At 35.0% G+C, this 23,244-nt stretch overlaps 1 protein-coding gene across 2 annotated transcripts in view; it reads right to left on the reverse strand.

The window, feature by feature from the left end:
* Positions 1-241: 241 nt before the first annotated feature.
* Positions 242-23,244, reverse strand: part of Ccdc85a (coiled-coil domain containing 85A) — a 267,847-nt gene continuing 244,844 nt past the window's right edge. Inside the window, exons 4-5 of one of the 2 annotated variants that reach the window (XM_052199351.1) lie at positions 8,804-8,923; positions 242-2,015 (exon numbers count right to left, since the gene is read on the reverse strand). In XM_052199351.1, the coding sequence (XP_052055311.1) occupies positions 1,926-2,015; positions 8,804-8,923 (210 nt within the window). In that variant the 3' untranslated portion in view covers positions 242-1,925. The remainder of the gene's footprint in view (positions 2,016-8,803; positions 8,924-23,244) is intronic. The other variant, XM_052199350.1, reaches the window with a different exon arrangement.

The following is a 23,244-nucleotide window of genomic DNA, read 5'->3' on the forward strand; positions in this document are numbered from 1 at the left end:
TGGAGGTTGTAATAGACAATGGTATACATTAAGATGTCTGTGACTATTAAGTCCCTTGTAAGCATATTTTAAATATACCTTTCTGCATTTCTTTTCTATGTAATCTATATTACTATTAGTATCATAATCTCACAAAGGATAATGATATTCAGTGGCTATTAGAAATCTATTTTATTAAGGAAGAACATTTCAAAACAGACAAAAATAATGCGAGATTAAATAATTTATTACTGTTGCTAAGATGAACACATATACTTAATACTCAATTTTATGTAGAACTTTAAAAAAATAGTTTTAATACAGTATCAAAATTTACACAAGTATTTTGTCAAAAGACCAATGTCATTTGTATCACTACTGCAGGTTCTGCTGCAAGCACAAAAGCTTGTTTAAATGTCTTCAGACTATAGGAATACAACAATTGAAGGATGTTTCTATGTGAGAAAGTATATGTGAGTTTGTGTGTGTGTATGTGTGTGTGTATAAAAGAATTTTCTCTTAGACACTAAATCTATAACAGTTTAAAGTAAGAATCTTAAATTATAACTCAATTATGATAATTAGGAATATAATTAGTAATATCTCAGGTCCTTCTATACTAAATGAACTCATAAATATTTTCTTAAAATAGAGGGAAGTTTTGAAAATCACAATTACCTATTTTTTACTATGACAAATTTCTTCTGATAATTAATAATTTATATAATAAGACCATTTCATTTATACACAATGAGGAATATTGACTGTGAGTCAAATAATAAGTTTAGAAGCTATCCATGAATTGTTGCATCCTACTTTCAAATCTTAAACTACAGTAAAAACAGCATTCTGTCACAGGCCTCTTGAACATTCATACAAGAAACTATCATTGAATTTAGATAAACACAAAATATCATAGCATTTCCAGTACACACATTCTAATATTATACATCTATACCAATAGTCAGAAAACTAGCAAAGCTAGCACACATCTCAAGCAATCTGAACAAGAGAATTTAGCCTCAATAATGGACATGCGTTAGCTTCCTAAGACATTAGATAGCTGCAGTGATAGGCAAAGAAAGCTTCTGTTTCCTAGAGCAGTGCAAGACTTTAAATTTTACTTAAAGTTTATTAAGTATACTGCTTGTCTAGAAATTAAATTGTAGAAATAGACAATCTCACAGCTTGAAACACCTAGAAAAATTAAGCTCATTTCCTTATTAGTTGACATTGATAGGTTGAATATATATGAAGCGTTGTATGGTCCAAAGACATGCCTTTATAAACAACTCATCAAAATTAAATTATTTATTTTGACCAATTGAAAATAAATGATACTCTCTGCTACGCACTCTAAAAATTCCTCCTACCTTTCTAGCTTGTAAAAGATTTTTTGTTATTTTTTAGCACCTCAGAATTCAAATGAGAAACCAAATATTATCTTGCATCCAACTAATTATTCCTCAGGAAGCAATTTTTCCTCAACTGCTATATATATGAGGGAGCTTCCCAACCCAGGTTGTATGCTCAAAAACACTTCTTCATATCTTCCACACAGTAGAAAGTTCCTACAATTAGATAAAGTGAACGACCTCTATCAAAGCCACAGAGGCTCTACTGGACTCATCCAACCATGTATATTACCCAATATGTCAATCATGGTTATAAAGAGTCAAAAACATTTCAGCTGTCATAAAAGTATTAATACTAAAACGATTTTCCACAGCTACCTTGAGATTGCTATGAACACTAAAGTTGAGACGTATAGCACGTATTAGCCGTATGGGGGAAGGTACACTGAAGGATTTAGAGGGGAGAATTAGCAATGTACAATCACTCCATGTGATGTCATGAGTTCTATTTTGTAGAAAGTGAATTTCTTCTTCATCTTCTTTTTCTGTTGTCTCTAGTAGTGATGATGTCATGTTTGAAGGCAGTGCTTCTCACATAGGCCCTTTGTACTGATTTCCTGACAAATGTTGCCTAATTCCAGGACACGAGCCTGCAGCATCTCCAAGTTTCCTCCATACAACCTTAAAAAAAAAAAGAGGTAAGTAAATTAGGTGTTATATTGCAGAAACAGATGTGAATTTCAGGAAGGAACTATGAGAGGTTCAAAGATGGGTGCAAAGATGAGACAGACTCTCCACATGGATGGGTTGAAACACAAAGTAAAACATGATAGTGACAGCTTTGAGATGGTGACAACTTCTCAAACACAAGAACTTATGAGCAGCTAGGGTACAATACCCTACTCCAGCAACCAGGACTGGTATTTTAAAAAGACATAACATCTAACCTTAGCTATCTAAGTGGTCCTTAACCCTGAATTCCTACCTGCAGAAATTCTAAGGATGATGGCAAAAAGGAGGCATCAGTATCTGTATTTTTATTTAAAGTCCCTAAAGTAATTTCCATGTGCATTTAGAAATAGAAGCCTGTGGTTAAAAGAGCAAATTGGCCTTTATAGCATGCAGCTATAACAATAGATAAAATGTCTAATTCATCTAGAAAAGTGAGCTTGTGTTCTTGAGCCACTTAAATCCTAATCGTCTAATCTTAGTTTCAAAATTTTTGCAATGTGGGAGATATGGTCATCATACAACTGTGCAACTAAAGAATTCTCTCATTTTCAGAAGAGAAAACCATAAACACAGGGTTAAGGAAATTTAGAAATTATTTAAATAAATACAATTATATCTATTAAAATGTGGTCCCTTTTGGGAGGACATTAGAGCAAAAGGTAATATCAAGAATAACATGAGTATAACACTATGGAAGACACCAAAAATGCCAATATTCAAGCAATAAGTAGAATAAACACAAGCATGTCTATACACAGTAGAACCACCTAACTGCCCTACACTATTCACTATGAGGAGATGGTTAGACTGCTGGATTTCACAAAACAATGCTTTAACATGAACACAAAACCAGTTTGTTCTTTAGTAATTAAGAGACTATTTCTTTTTTATCTTGCTTTTAGTAAGAAGTAAATTCACCAGGGACATGCACTACCATTTACAATGATGCACAGACAGCCCTGCTTTTCTTCATTTCCAAGACAGTGAAACTAAGTTGTTATCACTCCATAAACAACATCCTATTACTCTCAAAGGGAATTTTAGTTATGGCCTTTAAATAGCAGGAATAGAATTTTAGAGCAATGGATAGCTTTAGCTATATACAGGAAGTCAAGAAAGTCTCAAATGATACCATGTGTTTTCCATTTCTTGCAATGGATAAAACCAGTTCTACCAAGAATGTTTTGAATGCCAGGTTTTGAAGCAAATAACATATCTGAAGACCACAGAATAACTGCAGATAAATTTTAGAAACAATTAAATTTTAAATTTTAGTTTAATTGTAATTAAACTGTACAACTGCTGTTCAGTTACTGAATTGTGGAACACAAGGGGTATTACAGTGAAGGAAAAGGAAACTCTGTTGAAGTCACAGCTCTGAACTAAAGCAATGACACTAGGGGTACTATATAAATAAAAAGCAGAAGTCTATGCACAAGAATGTGAATGAGATCACCAAGTATCTAAACTGTCATTTGGATATTCCAGACAAACCTAAAATTACAAGATAACTAAAAATGATATTTATGATTCTCAGAAGGTAGTATACTCATCCTTAGAAGAGAACCAAGAAGCCATTCATTAAACAATGTGACAGTCTAAGGATAACAGTCTTTTTGGCAAGTTGATGTTACCCGCTTATATCCTGGAGGAATATCAGAAACTGACAAGATTTTCATTACCTTGAGTTCTTGCAGAGCCTTATGAAGATTATCATGTCATGTCACATATAACTCTGTAGCATTATAAAAGTTTATAGGTCTTCAAATAAGAGTTATTTGTAGTCTTTGTTACCTGCCAGGAAAATTATTTATTAAGCTGCCGTATAATCTGCTTTCTTCACTATCTACACTGCAATCTTCTCTTGAATTTATTCTCCAGTCTTTTCTGTGTAGTTTTGATGGTTGTATAATTTATAATGGTGCCATAGTTACTATTTTATATCATTTCCAAATGATTTTTAAAACTAAGTGCTAAGGTTTGGTTTTCATTTTCTCTTTAAATTATAGGGAACAAAACCAAACATTAACAGTTAGAAATAGATACCCTATAGGAAATTTAAAAAGAAATAAGAGTTGGCTCAAGGTTGCCTTCTTGTATAGTTAAAAGACCACAAGAATATAGTATCCTTTTAAAGCAAACAAAAAGATCAACAAACACTAACGATGATCGCCAAGACAGGTTCAGAAAGTTTTTCATAAGGAAGGAAGAGAAAGGAAGGGACACAAGGGCAAAGTCCAATTTTGTATTAAGCAAAATAAAGAAGGTATTTTCTATAAGATACAGTGCTTTCATTCATTATGATGAGAAGTAGGAATAATTGATCCTCAAATGAGATATGGTTAATATATTTATTTAATTAATGAGTTTGAGCATGTAACTTCATTTCTGGGTCTTTGTTCCTTCAAACATATACTGAGGGCTGGGGCTCTTGGCTAAGGTGTCACACTCAAATCACCTGTAACTGATGTTAAAGGCATAAATCCAATTAAGGAGCTCCACAAATTCCTAGGATGGTACCAGAAGATGACTCCCTGCTTCTCTCCCAGTGCTATAATTACCAACAACTGAATTTTCTTTGTTTCGATAGTGAATAGATGAGAAGCAACAGGAACCTTAGGCTTGTAAATTAAAGCTGTACATTTATCTAAGGTAAATTGTCAACACACGTTAAAATCTTAAGCACACGTTGAAAAGCTACAATGAGTAGACATCAGTGCATGGACAAAATGATATGCAGAACCATGGCCAATTAAAACCAAAGACAGATGTGCAGCAATGAAAGGTGCCGGGAAAGGGTTGCAAAATAAAAGCAGCCACAGCACAGGTAAGCAAGAGGTTTGGAAATTATCACCCCAGCACATATAAAATGCCCATGGGACTTAAAGATCATTTACTGGATTCCAGAAACATCTTGAAGTGAATCATAGGTCTGAGAATATATGCTAAAGGGTAAAGCTAAAGGGTATTCCTATACAAGTGTTCCATTCTGTGATATAAGAATAAAATGTGAGATAAAAACAAAATATGACAATACAAATTAAATTAAAACTAGGGTCTAGCTATGATTTCTTGGATTTAAGAAATGCATTGCTCTATAATTATCCATTTAGCTCTTTAAAGCTGTGTGGCTATATTCTTGATTAAACAGTATGTCAATCAATAATCACATTTACATGTTTTTAACTGAATTATCTGGTTTCCAGGATAGATTTCTGTTCATCTATATCATTGGTACTCCTATCTATGCAATGTCTAAGTTTGAGCTGTCTCATGAAAGGTAAAGACAATACTTAATATGATATGATGGCTGTACCATGTAAATATTAGATAGCAAACTAATTGATTTCTGGGGTTGTTCATTGTAAGTTTTAATTCTTTTTATAATTACTTAAATTCAATATTTAAAAATGTTTTTATGTCTTTCTGGAATGCAGAACTGACTGATCATTTCTGACCACATCCAGGGCTTTTCATGTAGTAGTCAACCACTAACTATATCACCAATCCCTCTAATCTTGGTGGGTTTTAGCAGGACTATGAGAATATCTCGGTAATAAAACAAACTGAAAATAAAAACAAGGGCAATTGTTTTATTTTCATGAAAAATGTAAAGACATTTGGTCATCAATTTCAAAGTAGATATTCTTTAAAAAAATAACTAAGCTGTGATGAGGCTTTCAACACAGAATACACAATAAAGCACATTAAACTTACATTGCACATTTCTCTGACTATAGCTTTTTCTGTCTCACTAAGGTCATGGTCATACTCTTTACCCTGTTGACGATCTACAGTTTCCTCAACATCCAAGACCTGGATTCATTGAAAAAGAAAAGCAGATTTCACATGGAAAAAAATCTGTTAGTTTATGACAATACCATCAAGGACCTCTGCTTTGTCAAATCTTAAGATTTCTCCATGTTTGCTTATCAAAATGAATTCAAATATGGCAAAATTTTTTTGAATAGTTAGTTGTTCTGAATCCTGGAAGGAATTTCATTAATTTTTCATTCAAAGCAATCCATTATGTCACTAATAGTCAATAATTCACTAATGTCTAAAATGGGTAGGTACTGCTAATTTGGTCATTAAGATATTTAATAGTGTGAACCATTTTGGATACAGTCAAAAATTCTTGGTCCAATACAACAGTGAATATTATTCATAATATGCCAAATGGTCTGAGTGATATGTAGACAAGGCCTATATAAAGAACAGCTACATAAGAACAGGGATGTGGAATATGCAGATGGGGACTACTGAGTTCACAGTTCTCACCTTGACTAGCCTAAGAAAGAGATTTGGGGATGGATCTTGAAAAGAATACTGAACCCTTACAATGAAAATATACACACAACACTTCAAATATTTTACATTTGATCAAAGTGTGTTTTAACCGTCTTTTAGACAAGTTTATTGACCTATGTTTCTACTTTTCTAAATTGTCCCTAAATAAGTTAAATATATTACTTTTGAGATGTAAACATTTTTGCTGTAACATTCTGTAGAACAGAAAGGTGCTATTTGTCACTGTTGTAGTGGTTTGAAAGCCAAAGCACTGATGTATCATAAAAAAAAAAAGTTATCTGGAGAATCCTCACTGAATTGTGACTTATAAATAGGTTGTTCTATGGTCACCACAGTCAGGGAGGCACCTCTAAGGTTGTGTTCCAATAATTAGCACCAATGAATTGTTAGGGTCTCCATTTCAAGTTCATGAGCACTAAGACTACATTTAATAGTCTTATTCAAAGACTTATCCTCTTTATCACCACCTTTTCGTTAAAAGTCTTGAAAAGTTTCATAATAATTTTTTACTAAGTCATTGAAAATTTAAAGATCCTCTTAAACATCTGCCTACACATTTGATTTGTCATGCACCTCAGAACACTGTCTAGTGCAAATCAATTTATTTCTCTTAAATTAAATTTCAATTAATATCAAAGCAAGCCCAGGATTCATTAAAGCATTAAGTTTTTCTTTTTTGAAATGCATCAAAAGGAAGAAAATGAACCATTATTCTCTGGCCACATAATTTTGTTACCATTATGAAAATATTGTACATCATTCTGACACAGAAAGTCTCAGCAGCAAGCACATTTGATATTTAAGAACTTCTAAAGATCTCTGCCTGCTGAGGTCTCATCACCTGAGACCAAGGAAACTAATGTGCTCTCCTGATCACACAATCTCTCCTTCTCCTGAGACAACATTTTTCATGGAAATTAGAGAAATTTTTCAAAGAAAACCTAGGGTCTCTTTCTTGATCTTACTGTACTTTGAGGCTTTATTTAGCCTGTCATTGAAAAATTAGAAAATTTCCATGTGCCATTTATGTGAATTGGATTCAATGTCACATTTGACATTCAAAAAAGCAGCAGGATGAAATGGCTTTCAAGCAGTTTGAGTAGTAAGGCAAGGTGGTACTTTTGGATTTTGTGCAAAAACTAAACTGCTACAAAATTGAAGCTAGAATGCTTTCAGAATGTCAGTGCATAATTCATGCTAAAGGTCAACCAAACATTAATTCAGAAAATAAAAATGCTTACCACTCAATGAGCCAGCACCTGCCAAAGTTAGGACAGGGCCCTGAATGCTTGCTGTAGCTTTACACCAACTCCTCTCAGTTGCTGGTTACATATGTTCCTAATAAAGGAACGATCAAGTGCACTGCCAATGGCCACCAGTGTGGCTCTCTTGCCTGCTCTCATCTGCAGTCAGTACATGTTGAAAGAATGTAAGTTCATTTTTCTATTAGCCAGAGTAAAATACCCTGAGAGCTAAATCTCCTGTTCAAGTAAAATCACAAAAACCAAAGTGTTTCCTTGAGGTTCTCACAAATATATCTGGATAACATGAACACTTTAGATGTTACAGTGCTGCCAAAATGAGGAACTTCAGTCTGATGGTAAGTCAGAAAGTGAAATAATCTAAGTTATAAAGCTTATATGCCAAAGTTGACCTTGAGTTCTCTACCTGCATTATGATTCAGAAAGGACTGATAAAAACTCTTCAAAGTCATAAACCTATCTAAAGAACAGTATTTCATACTTAGAAATTATTTCAGTTTTAAGGTTATTTTTATTGCCTGTATAAGTTATCAGTTTCTACTTTAAGTAAACATTTAAATTATCTATTATTAATTTTAGTTATAATACTTATTAATTTTATTTACTGGAAATATCATTAGTTAATGCAATAATTCATTTTTGTCCAGGTTTTCATTAAGTCACGATAAAATCTGAAGTAAAACCCAAAACTAGAGACCATTTTTTTCTATTATGCCTATAGAGAAACACTAACTGCAATGTAAAGACTTAAGTGGAAGAAAAAGTAGGTTGGAATATATTTCATTACTCATTGAATAATTATGTAATAACTTCAACTGCCTTCCTTACTTTGATAATCTTACTAGTGCTATACATTGGTGACATCTACACAATAACATTTCACATATAAAATCTATAACATCTTTCACATGGGTATGCATGCACAGCAGACTTCAACTTCAATGCAGATAAAAATGAATCACAGTGCTCAAACAAAATAACAAAAGTAGTGATTTGACCTTAAACACTGAAGCCCAGTGTTGGTTCACAAATTAAAGTCAAAGATTAAAAGTTATACCAGCAAAGGGGTTAAAAATAAAGTATGTATGGTTATAGCAAGACTGAGGACTCCCAGACTACAGCAAACAGACCACAACACAACAGAGGTTCTGCGTAAATGGTTACCTTAAGAGAATGTACCACAGGTTCAGGCTGCTGAGAAGGTGTGGTATGTCCACTGAAGCTAGCTGGAGAGTTGGGTGAACTGTTATTCCCATCAGCCCCTGATGACAACCTAAAAGAACCCTTAGTAGAAAACCAACAACTTTGTTATTAAAACAAAAGTCGTTTAAAACTATATAGGTGCCACTATACATTCAATCCCACCATCAAATGAGCAATATCCATTTTTGTCTAATTTTTTTCTACTATTGCCCCCTCAATTTTCCTAGTCTATCTTAAGCCAGTCTCAATCTATTAATAGGAATATACTTGCTACTTAAGCAATATGTAAACAAGAGTTAACTTCATAAATGACTGGATGACATCTCCAATTTACTAAAGCGTACAATGCCCCCAAGGAATGGCCACTGAGAACATTTCAGGAATAATTTTTGAAACCTAAAGACCTGAAGAGCAATGGATTCATGAGTCACTCTGCAGCTGGTTAAACACACTTACTCAGCAGGTCAAATGTCATATTCCATATGTCTTAGAAAAACTCTAACACATCAAATTTTTCCATGGAAAAACTGTGTCCCTTCTTAAAAAGTACTTTGTTAAATTTAATACCTATAATGATGGAACATTTTTAAAAGAGATTTAACTAAATCCAACATTTCCTTGAGCAAGTGTTTGTTTATTAACTTCCATTAAAATTAAAACCAAAATAGATAAAATTTACATATTTGTTAATCAATGATTCTTCAACTCAGTGGGTGAGAAATGATTAATAAAACCTGTGTTAGCCACAGTCATCTCAGGGGTCTGCATTTTTTCTGCTTATTGATTGAATAAAGACTAATGGATCCACAAGGGAAAGGGGAGCCGCAATTATCATCTCTTAGAAAAGTAACAAGGGGAATTTTCCAAAACTGGATTTTGTAGAGTATTTCATTCTGAAGGAACCTGAGGAATTTTAATTTCTTCCCATCAACAAAACTACAGTTTTGGCAACAACTAATAGAATCATCAGTGATGAACTTAAATGGGCCTGTTAACATAATCTGAGCCCATAATATGAACATAGTCAGTAGTACGCACTGAAGGTGCATTGTGAATTCATTAAGGGCAAGATAATGGTATTTTGGGTCATTCAGTTACAACAGCTACAGGAGATAGTTGATAGTGAATTCTTTCAGGGCCGGGAGGGGCAATCTACACAGAGCAGCAATTACTAGAGACCATCTATATGGCTTTATACAGCCAATGTTATTCACATAGAATTTAGCAACCCCTAACATTTGGAATATTATGCCCCTTCTTTTGTTGCTGTTTTTTCTATACCCTTGAAGACTCTGGTTTTCTCCTGGCAAGCTTATGAAGGAAAGATGTATTTTTTCTATGTTACAAGAACTGTGCAATCTAATACCTCCTGCTGGCCACTTGAATTAACCACTAGCAAGAGGAAGCAATCCAATGAGACATTCTTATACTCTTTTAGCTTCTTTCCTTGATTGCTACAAAGTCTGATATTAAAATCAGGTGATGAAATAGCCTGACAAATATAAACCCCCCAAACCCAGCTGAAAATTAGATTATTAAGTTTGCTTTTTCTTAGTTTGTAACGTAAATCAGACCTTATAAGAATAATGTGAATAATATCAAGGGAATTGTCTGCAATTTAATAAGAGTTGGAAAACAGACCTTTGAAGACCCTAAAGTTTATTAGGTTTCTCTTTAGAGTTAGTGATTGCAAGGGGATGAGTGATAAGGAAACTCTTCTTCCCTGAGTGATATTGCTCCTCTGCAGTTATCCTCCTCTGCTGGTACTACTCTAGGCCCTTTTTCAGTAAAGCTTGCTTGGGCTGGGTGTTAGGCATTCAGTTCACCTCCATTTAGAACAGTGCATTACTGTACCATTTTTCTTCTGTTTGGTGATATGATGCCCAAGACCATAAACACTCCTGTTGTGGGTGATCATCCTGCCATTTCCTTCCTTAAAGCCACTTTTATGAAAAGTTTGTCTCTAAATCTTCTCTTCACATGCTTAACCAAAGGCAGACACATCAGTGATTTTCTTGGACAGAGGACCTCTGCTTTTAAAAACATTTTGTATTAACAAAGATTTTAAACTCAACATTAAACAATCTTTGAACCTGATGACCTGAGTCAACTGGCATTGTTTAAACTTAGGAAGACTCCTGTACTGATCATAGCTACTTAAAAACAAGTAAATACTTTTACTAGTTTCCTTTAAACATCATTATAATAAGTTCTCACTTGGAGTATTGATTAGGGAAAAAATGTATCTTTCAAAACCTTAACTTTAAATTACCTTTGAGATCCATGGACTAACAATCAACCAGAAAAATCAAGATGAACCCCCCCTCTCTCTTTCTCTCTCTCTCTCTGTCACACACACACACACACACACATGCATGCTGATGAGCTCACTCTTCCAATGCCTCTCTCTTTTTCATTCACTCTTCTTTCCCAAATGTAAGATAGATAGATAGATAGATAGATAGATAGATAGATAGATAGATAGATAGATAGGTAGATAGAGTTAAACATAATATTTGGGAGAATCAAAAGTCACAAAATTCTTGGTAAAATTTAACACCAAATATACTAAATGGCTTTCAGGATTGTAATAATAGAATTCAGCATCCCATTCTGCATCATGTAACACATTTGAAGTTCAGCTTTCTAAATGCTTGTGAGGATATTTGGGGAATTGCCTAGCTTCATTCATTATGTACTCTCAGTTGACTTATCCATTTTGACTAAACTAGTTTTTAATGTGCTACCAAGTAAAACGCAGTACACCAAATAATATTAAATGTCTCTCAGAGCTTGTTTCAATAAGATTAAGGCCCTTCATTTAAATTATAGTGGGCTGGCTCAGAAGACAAGGAATTTAAACATAGAAAACCTTAATAAAATTGGAACTATGATTTCCATCTTGAATTGCTTGTGTTCAAGCCACATATGAAGAAGACCTGCTGCAAATACATATGGTACACAAAAATGTCCAAACACCAGCCAGTGGATAAGGGATATATTTCTAGGCTACCCTGATGCACTTGGAGTTTACATTTTTTCCCTGAGAGAACTTTGGCCCTTTCCTATAGTTAGGCTTGCTCAGACTTGAAAGGTAGGTCAGAATAAACTAAAACAACTGGTAAGAGGTAAAGAATTCCAGTCCACACTTGCCCTCCCACGCCCTCCCCATGGACACATACTTAGCATCTAACCTCCCCCTCCCCAACTATAACATTTCCTCCAGCAACAGAGGCTATCTGGTTACACATAAGCAAATGCAGACAGCTGGCTCATCTTCACTCACCGGGAGAGAGGGCAGGCATCTTCCTATTCCTCGGCACCCTTGCCACCACTGCAAGACCCGCCGGGCTTTGGGCCCCCAGCCTTTCTCCATATTTGAGCTGTTTCTAGTTGGAGGTTGACTTCTATTCTGGGTGGCCTTATATTTGGAACAATATGGTACAATCACTCAGAAAAATACTGTTTCCCAAGACTCAAAAAAGCACACAGAATAAGAAGATTAATGAGATGAACTGCAATGACCACAATGACAAGCTATAACATGCACCTATAGTTAGGGGAAAATCCAAAATAACACAGTCAGAAGTCTGTGCGCGACCTCACAGGGATGACTCTGACAAAATAATACTGCACCCTCACGCTATCAAAGGGAGATGATAAAAGGGGAATTAAAGAAAAACATTTCAAGATAAATGATGTCATTTCATGGATTTTTATCTATTAGGAACAAAATTATCACAAATCTTCCAGATATATAAACTGTGGAATGTCTAAACTTATCATAAATGATTAGTAATATAATTTGAAGCAATAGGTACTTTTGGTAAAGGATCCAAGTTAAAGATTTAATTGATATCAAATTCTCAACAAAATGGCTGCATTGTGAAAATGATAAAGTCCTAAGAGATTATCATTACATTAAAATAACTTTTATAGTCTATTTTTAATAATTTACTCAATGTTCAAATTTGTATACTCATTAGTAATACAGGTAATATCAATGGATAAAAAGAAAGATTCTAAAAGTAATTTCCGTGAAACTTAAGCTTTGTACTATAACCTATCTGTATAATTCTATTAAAATGATCAGAAGCAAAATAAACTTATTTGAATAAGGTATCATTTTTATTCCTAAGGCTACTATGTCCCAAGCAAAACAACCAAACAAAATATCACACACTCCCACATAATAGCCAATAATCCCATTGTAGAAATGTGCAGGTTAATTCTAAGAGGTGAAAACTAAGAATAAAATACTTTAATTCTCTTTTTCAGGGATGAAGTTTTAGCCTTCAAAAATCCATTATCTATTAGATAATGTCTATTAGCCCTGTCTACTAAAGTACCAAATGTTATCTAATACCAAATGGATAGACCTGAAAACATATATATGTAAGTAACATTCAGTCTGAGCATGTTGTATTTAGGAACACAACAACTAATAAACAAAGAAACCATGGATTTAAATTAAAACAAGGAGGGCTATATGACAGGGCTTGAATAGAAAAGGAGAAAGGAAAAGTGATTTGATTATATTATAATCTTAAAAATAAGGATATTTTTAAAAAGTATTTTGTTCTCATAAGTACGTTTCCTAGAAGTTGGTGTTTTGGTGTTGTTTTCACAGTGATCTTAGGGGTGAAACAACAGAGGAAATAGAGCTTGGTCTTGAGTCAGAGGTAGCTATTGGTTACAGCAGTTGACTGGACTCAATCTGTGAAGGCAGCACGGAGATGCTTACCAGTTCCTATATATTCTGCTCTTCATATGTATCAGAAAATTGTATATCTGTGCCAGAGTTATTGATCACATTAGTATGCAATACTGAGGTAAATTCATCCTTTAGTTCATTATTTCATCTGACATATTTGATCATCAAAATGGTTATAATCAACAATTTATAAAATTGTTGATGGCTTTAAATTTACTATGCACCCATACTAATCAATTCTATTTCTGAGAGAATAGTTAGTTAGAAATGCCAATTTTATAGTTACTTTCACAAGTCATCTGGATTTGGTGATTTCCATGACTTTTGTATTCCTCGGACTTTAAATTCTTCAGATCCAGTTAAGTAAGTAAGTCATACAAGATAAAACCTATTTTCATTCTCTTGTCCTATATAGGGCCAAATCTCAATACTTGACCTTTGTAGTAAAACCTAGTACCTCACCCATGAAATCTACAATAGAATCTCCACCTGAGCAGTCTCTAAGAATGAAGAGTGATTCAGAGAGTACAAACAGAATACACATTATTTTTCCACTGTAGTGATGCTCATGCAACATAAAGAGGCTGCACACTTAAGTCTTATAAAAAGATTCTTTGTAAAGTGCATCAGATATATTTGTACAGTATCACTAAGCCCATAAATGGGAGAAATATATAAGAACCTCTTAGTTGTAGAATAAACTATTTGATCATATCACTATTTTAAATAAAAAACATGCCTCTGGAGAATCAGAATTCTTGATTTGCTAACATATGTCAGCACTTGTATAAGAATTTAGGTGCATATAAAAATACATTCTGAGACAACAATTGTCTTTTGACCTTCATTCATACTAATGACAAATCTCAGCTTCTGGCAGCTTTCCAGTTATGTACCATGAATTTTTCTCAAGAAAACTTCATAAAGTAGAAGAAATCTTAAGTTCTCTACCTCTGGAATTATTTACATGACATGGAAAACCAAATCCTATTCACCAACTGCCCCATTAAATAATAATCTTATTCTAATAACATTGCTGCCATTACATTAAAATGATTTTTGAAAGTTAAAAAATTAATGATTTTCACTATACCATTACCATGCAGTTTTTAACACTATTGCTCTGTTGTACTGCTTGAAGTCTGGATATTGATTCACCCAGAAGTTCTTTTACTGTTAAGAATAGTTTTAGCTGTCTTGGGTTTTTTGGTATTCCAGATGAATTTGAGAATTGCTCTTTCTAACTCTATAAAGAACTGAGTTGGGATTTTGATGGGGATTGCAGTGAATCTGTATATTGCTTTTGTCAAGATGACCATTTTTACTATATTAATCCTGCCAATCCACGAGCATGGAAGATTTTTCCATTTTCTGAGGTTGTCTTCAATTTTCTTCTTCAGAGACCTGAAGTTCTTGTCATACAGATCTTTCACTTGTTTGGTTAGAGTCACACCAAGATACTTTATATTATTTGTGGCTAATCTGAAGGGTGTCATTTCCCTAATTTCTTTCTCAGCCTGCTTACCCTTTGAGTATAAGAAGGCTACTGATTTGCTTGAGTTGATTTTATACCCAGCCACTTTGCTGAAGTTGTTTATCAGCTGAAGGAGTTCTCTGGTGGAGTTTTTTGGGTCACTTAATTATACTATCATATCATCTGCAAATAGTGATAGTTTGACTTCTTCCTTTCCAATATTGGTACAGACACAGTCAGGTAGGTCAATGGAATAGAATTAAATACCCAGAAATGAACCTACACACTTATGGTCACTTGATCTTCCACAAAGGAGCTAAAACCATCCAGTGGGCGGGGGCAAAGATAGCCTTTTCAACAAATGGTGCTTGTTCAACTGGAGGTCAGCATACAGAAGAATACAAATCGATCCATACTTATCTCCTTGTACTAAGCTCAACTCCAAGTAAATCAAGAATTTCCATATAAAACCAGACTCCCTGAAAATAATAGAAAAGAAACTGGGGAAGAACCTTGAGGACATGGGCACAGGGAAAAACTTCCTGAAGAAAACACCAATAGATTATGCTCTAAGATCAAGAACTGACAAATGGGACCTCATAAAATTACAAAGTTTCAATAAGGAAAAGGACACTGTCAATCTGAAAAAATGGCAACCAAAAAATTGGGAAAAGATCTTTACCAACCCTACATCTGACAGAGGGTTAATATCCAATATATACAAAGACCTCAAGAAGGTAGACTCCAGAGAGCCAAATAACCCTATTAAAAATGGGGTACAGAGCCAAACAAAGAATTTTCACCTGAAGAATTTCGAATGGCTGAGAAGCACATTAAGAAATATTCAATATCATTAATCATTAGGCAAATGCAAATTAAAACAACCCTGAGATTTCACCTCACACAATTCAGAATGGCTAAGATTAAAAATTCAGGAGACAACAGCTGTTGGCGAGGATGTTGAGAAAGAGGAACAGTCCTCCACTGCTGGTGGGATTGTAAGTTGGTACAACCACTTTGGAAATCAGTTTGGCAGTTCCTCAGAAAACTGGGCATGACACTTCTAGAGGATCCTGTTTTACCACTCCTGGGCATATACCCAGAGGATTCCTGGCATGCAATAAGGACACATGCTCCACTATGTTTGTAGCATTCTTATTTATAATAGCCAGAAGCTGGAAAGAACTCAGATGTCCCTCAATGGAGGAATGGATACAGAAAATGTGGTATATTTATACAATGGAATTAAAAACTCAGCAATTAAAAACAATGAAACCATGAAATTTTTAGGCAAATGGTTGGAACTAGAAAATATCATCCTAAGTGAGGTAACCCAGTCACAAAAGTATATACATGGAATGCAGTCACTGATAAGTAGATATTAGCCCAGAAACTCTGAATACTCAGGACACAATTAAAATATCAAATGATTCCCAAGAAGAAGGAAGGAGAGGGCTCTGGTCCTGGAAAGGCTTGATGCAACATTGTAAGGGATTATAGGATAGAGAAATAGGAGAGGGTGATTGGGGAATGGGCAGAGGGAAAAGGGCTTATGGGACTTATGGGGAGCGGGAAACCGGGAAAGGGGAAAACATTTGGAATGTAAACAAAGAATATAGAAAATAAATAAAAATAATTAAGAAAGTTTTGTGGGTGGGTCAATGTCCCCTTCGAAAAAATTAATGATTTTCTTCAAATTCTTTAATATAATTCTTATGTATATTTCGACATTGTGAGTCAATAAAAAACACTTATAATTTGAAGCAGGAAACAAAATGGATGGAAGAACTATACAAACAATTACTTGTTTTTATTTTCTCAAACTCTAAAAATTTCTGAATGGGCCATAGAAACTTTAGAAATATAGGAGAAGGGAGAAGTAAAACGTAAGACCTGAGAGACAAGCAAAGTAGACTGTCCAAGGTATATTTATGTACAACAAGGCATCAAAAATGCCACAGATAAAATAAAGTTTCCCCTGGAAAGATTAATAGAGGAACTCATTAATAATGACACATTCAGAATCTTAGGAATAAAAGATTGAATAACATAGCTTCTATTTAGGATAAGGTATCTTAGACCTTCTGAGTCAGTCTGATCAATAGACTTCTGCATCACTGATTTAGAAAAGAAAAGGAAACAAGAACCATTCTCAAATCCCCTACACAGGTGTTGTGCTGGAGTCAGCACCTACAATGTCCCAATTTGAGAGGTTAGAATTTTAGTTACTCTTGAATGTCTCTTTATTTAAACACAAATTCAGCTTTCAATCAGCATATCAAAACATGTAATTTCTGACCAGGATCCATTTAGTGAATAGTTGTAATTATCTGAACGTATAGAGGGTTTTCTAAGATATAATAGTATCTCTTTTCTCAGTATTTCTTAATGGGTTACATATGTATATTATGAAATCAAAAGCAAATTGTGCAAAACAATTTCACTTAATCATGATTTTTCAAAAACTCAAATCATCACATATTGTTAATGAATCCTTGCAGAAGTCACAATATCATGTAAAAATATTTATTATTCTCTTAGATGAAACATATTTCCCAAAAGATGATTATTCGAACTTTGATTTGTAGTCTCTACAGTACAGAAAAATTGCCTTAAAAAAGGCATCCACAAGAGTTCTTCCCAGTGATTCACTGTAATTAGGGAAAATGCAATTAAATATTTATGGTGTTACCTGAGTTTTATATTTTACTATGGAATTCTGCAATATGGACGTACCAGACTTATTATTGAATACACATTCACAAACAAATGCAAAAATTGAATCTTTGCTTAACCTTATTAAATCTTATTCAGAATACTTAAAAAGGAATACTTTCTTCTTTGTATAATCTCTACTTTTAAGAATTGCAAAACTTATGCTGAAACGAAAAAAAGTACAGATTACATAAAAGAGGTTGAAGATCATTTTGCAGTGAATTCAAAAGATTTCATTGTATAGATAGGCAATCATATATACCCTCTGTTTTGCATTTAAGAAAATTGTTTTTGTTCAAAAAACCTAAAATTACCTTTAAGATATACCAAAAACTTATTTAGAAATTTTATGTACCTCCCTTCCAGAAGTTGGCCAGGGAGTTCAGACCCCTCACAACAATACAAGCTATTGCCACTCCTCTTAGCTGCCCTGCCGAACTTGATGGTAAGATATTGTTGTTGACAGTTGATAATCACTTTAGTGACAAAACATGGAGAAACCAAGCTGGTAATAACCAGGAAGACTTTTAAGGCTAACTGTCATGCTACCAGAAGGTGCTCCTTAGGCTTCTGGGAGAGGAAAGTGATCAACAGTAGTGCTGAGATGTGAACACTACAAGAATGACCAGCTTGGCAAGTTAGCACATGGCTTCAACAGCGACTGGACAGTTATGGGAGTAACCAATAATATTTCAGTTGAATTTAGGGCCCATTCCATGGGAGAAAAACACATGCCTGGTACTGTAAATCTGATCAAGAACCTGGGGTTAGGAACAGGTCCCGGGGGTGAGCCTACTACTATTAGTTTTCTAAATGAACATAGCATCAATTTGCTCTATAAATGCATATGTCCCTTCATACCTATAGATTAGTGCAGTGCTCAGTTCTCTTCAGAGAAGCTTCTTAGTGCTGTATAAGGTATTATGATAGAAACTCATAAGTCATCAAAGGGCAAAGAAAAATTATCTGGGAAATGTTTAGCTATAAATTAAACATCTCTACTATACCTCTTTCCTCCCAGGCTAAGGGAAATTTTGGAAGAAGGTATAAAAAGACAATTATATCCAGAAGACAGGAGGACCAGGGTAAAACACTTCCTTCTGGACAGGACAAGACCAATACACTCATGAATTCAATGAAGCTGTGGTTGCCTGTACAGGACTTGCATAACATCAACCCAAAAAACATTACAGTAATGAGGAGGAGAGGGTCAGGAGCTTCTGTCCCAGGCCACTGACAGTTGATGGCTAACCAAGTAGGGATGACCAGTTTTCTTTAGGAGTGTGGTACCTTGTAGATTGACCATTCTCCAGTAGATTATTCCACACTAATGTATATAGAGGCATAATTTGTTTAATGCAATGGGTTATTAACAAAAATAGCAACAGAAATGGAACTTAGCAGGGAGTATACTGAGGGGATTCTGGGGAAGTTAAAAGGAAGAGTAGAAAGTAAATATGATGAAATTATATCCTATGTTTGTGTGTATTTGTGTGTGTGTGTAAAATTCTCAAAGAATTAATGAAAATACTATAATAAAAATAAATCATTTAACTTTATTCATTTAATTATTTTTGGTAACTATCATATAATATATTAAGCTCAATGTAATTTTATATTCTAGTGAATTTTTATTGAAAACACAGGTGCAGAGCCTGTGTCCTGCCCAGAGAGCTGCAGAAGGAAAGAAGCCCCGCGGCCATACTGGGACCAAAAAGGGTCACTAGGTACTGTATCACTCTGAACTTTAGATCTCTGGTGGTGGAAACCACCAGGGGTCTGCCTGCACTCAGGAACTGAGCACATAGGCTATTTGTCTGCCAGCCAGCTGGGCACAGTGCTCTTTGTCCTGCCCAGTGAGCTGTGGAAGGAGAGAAGCCCCGCGGCCATACTTGCTGCCTGCTGGGACAGAAAAGGGTCACTAGGTACTGTATCACCCTGAGCTTTAGATTTCTGGTGGTGCAAACTGCCAGGGGTTTGCCTGCACTCAGGAACTGAGCACATAGGTGGTTCATCTGCAAGCCAGCCCATCGCAGACCTGTGTCCTATGTGAGAATCAACAGAGGGAGTGACCCCCACCACACCATCTTCGATCCATAATAGAGCAGACAGAGAACACCTGGTTAACCTTGACAGTGTAAGTATAACATTGCTTGAGGCAACACTGAGAAGGGCTCCAAAGGCACAAAAGAGGAAGACAGCATATCAGTAATCTGTGCCAGAGGAAACCCAGTCATCAAGTGTTGCAGAGATAACCTTAAAGATCCACAGTAGGTTGAAGCACCAGCCAGTGACAATAAGACCACCTGATACCTGGGAGAACTAGATGGCTAAAGGCAAATGCAGAAACCAAGGCATTATGGCAGCATCTGAACCCAATTCGCCAACAATAGCAAGTCCTGGATACCCCAACACACCAGAAAAACAAGATTTGGATTTAAAATCACTGGTCATGATGCTGGTACGGGAACACATGAAGGACATACATAAAGAAATTCAGGAGAAAATGGATAAAAATTTAGAAGCCCTTACAAGGGAAACACAAAAATCATTGAAAGAAATTCAGGAGAATACAAAATCCAATAAGGAGGAAACACAAAAATCACTTAAAGAAATACAGGAGAACTTTGATCAACAGGCAGAAGTCGTGAAAGAGGAAACACAAAAATCTCTTAAAGAATTAGAGGAAAACACTAACAAGCAGATGACAGAACTGAGCAAAAACTTCCAGGATCTAAAAACAGAAGTAGAAACAACTAAGAAAGCACAAAGGGAGACAACTTTGGAGATAGAAAACCTTGGGAAGAAATCAGGGACCATAGATGCAAATATCAACAACAGAATACAAGAGATAGAAGAAAGAATCTCAAATGCTAAAAATACCATAGAAACCATGGACTCAACAGTTAAAGAAAATGCAAAATGCAAAAAGCTTGTAACCCAAAACATCCAGGAAATCCAGGACACAATGAGAAAGCCAAATCTAAGAATTATAGGCATTGATGAGAGTGAAGATTTACAACTTAAAGGGCCAGCAAATATCTTCAACAAAATTATGGAAGAAAACTTCCCTAACCTAAAGAGAGAGATGCCCATGAATATACAAGAAGCCTACAGAACTCCAAACAGACTGGACCAGAACAGAAATACCTCCCGTCACATAATAATCAAAACCCCAAATGTACTAAACAAAGAAAGAATACTTAGGGCAGTAAGAGAAAAAGTACAAGTAACATATAAAGGAAGACCTATCAGAATTACACCAGATTTCTCAGCAGAGACCATGAAAGCTAGAAGATCCTGGGCAGAACTCATGCGGACTCTAAGAGAACACAAATGCCAGCCAAGACTACTATACCCAGCGAAACTCTCAATTACTATAGATGGAGAAACCAAGATATTCCATGACAAAACCAAATTTACACAATATCTTTCTACAAACCCAGCCCTACAAAGGATAATAGGGGGAAAACACCATTACAACGAGGGAAACTATACCCTGGAAAAAGCAGGATATTAAGCTTCTTTCATCAAACTCAAAAGAAGATAACCACACACGTATAAAATTAAAATCAAAAATGATAGGAAGCAATAACCACTACTCCATAATATCTCTTAACATCAATGGACTCAATTCCCCAATAAAAAGAAACAGACTAACAGACTGGTTACGTAAACAGGACCCTACATTTTGCTGCATACGGGAAACACACCTCAGTGTCAAAGACAAAAACTACCTTAGAGTAAAAGGCTGGAAGACAATTCTACAAGCAAATGGTCTCAGGAAACAAGCTGGAGTTGCCATTCTAGTTTCAGATAAAATTGACTTTCAACCCAAAGTCATCAAAAGAGACATGGAAGGTCACTACTTGCTGGTCAAAGGAAAAATCCAACAAGAAGATCTTTCAATCCTGAACATCTATGCCGCAAATACAAGGGTGCCCTCATTCATAAAAGAAACTTTACTAAAGCTCAATGTACACATTGCACCTAACACAATAAGTGTGGGTGCCTTCAACACTCCACTCTCACCAATGGACCGATCAGGAAAACAGAAACTAAACAGGGAGACAGTGAAACTAATTGAAGCTTTGAACCAATTGGAGTTAACAGATATATATAGAACTTTTCATCCCAAAGCAAAAGAATATACCATTTTATGGTACCTTCTCCAAAATAGATCATATAGTTGGTCACAAGACAGACCTCAACAAATATAAGAAGATTGAAATAATCCCATGCCTCCTATCAGATCACTATGGAGTAAAAGTGGTGTTTAATAACAGTAAAAACAATAGAAAGTCCACATATACATGGAAACTGAACAATACTCTATTCAATGATACCTTGGTCAAGGAAAAAATAAAGAAAGAAATCAAAGATTTCTTATAATTTAATAAAAATGAAGGCACAACATACACAAAACTATGGGACACAATGAAAGCAGTGCTAAGAGGAAAACTCATAGCTTTGAGTGCCTCCAAAAAGAAATTTGAGAGAGCATACACTAGAAGATTAATGAAATAACTGAAAGCCATGGAACAAGAAGAAGCTTATTCACCCAGGAGGAAAAGAAGACAGGAAATCCTCAAACTGAGGGCTGAAATCAATAAAGTAGAAACCAAGAGAACCAAACAAAGAATCAACAAAAGCAAAAGCTGGTTCTTTGAAAAAATCAACAAGATAGATAAACCCTTAACCAGACTAACCAAAGGGCACAGAGAAAGTATCCAAATTAACAAAATTAGAAATGAAAAGGGAGATATTACAATAGAAACCGAGGAAATTCAAAAAATCATCAGATCCCACTACAAAAACCTGTACTCAACACAACTGGAGAATCTGGAGGAAACAGACATTTTCTTAGACATATACCAATTACCAAAATTAAACCAGGACCAAATTGAACATCTAAACAGCCCCATAACTTCTAAAGAAACAGAAGGGGTCATAGATAGGCTTCTGACCAAAAAAAGCATGGGACCAGTGCAGAATTCTATCAGACATTCAAAGAAGACTTAACACCAATACTCTTCAAACGTTTCCACCAAATAGAAACAGAAGGAACACTACCCAACTCCTTCTTCAAAGCCACTATTATGCTGATACCAAAACCACACAAAGATCCAACTAAGAAAGAGAATTTAAGGCCAATTTCCCTTATGAATATCGATGCAAAAATACTAAATAAAATTCTTGCCCACCGAATCCAAGAACACATCAAAACGATCATCTATCATGATCAAGTAGGCTTAATCCCAGGGATGCAGGGAGGGTTCAATATAAGGAAATCCATAAATGCTATCCACTACATAAACAAACTCAAAGAAAATAATCACATGATCATTTCATTAGATGCTGAAAAAGCATTTGACAAAATTCAGCATTCTTTCATGCTAAACGTCTTGGAAAGGACAGAAATTCAAGGCCCATATCTAAACATAGTAAAAGCAATATACAGCAAATGGGTAGCAAACATCAAACTAAATGGAGAGAAAC

Source organism: Apodemus sylvaticus, chromosome 11 (assembly GCF_947179515.1).
Source record: "Apodemus sylvaticus chromosome 11, mApoSyl1.1, whole genome shotgun sequence".
NCBI classification, from domain to species: domain Eukaryota; kingdom Metazoa; phylum Chordata; class Mammalia; order Rodentia; family Muridae; genus Apodemus; species Apodemus sylvaticus.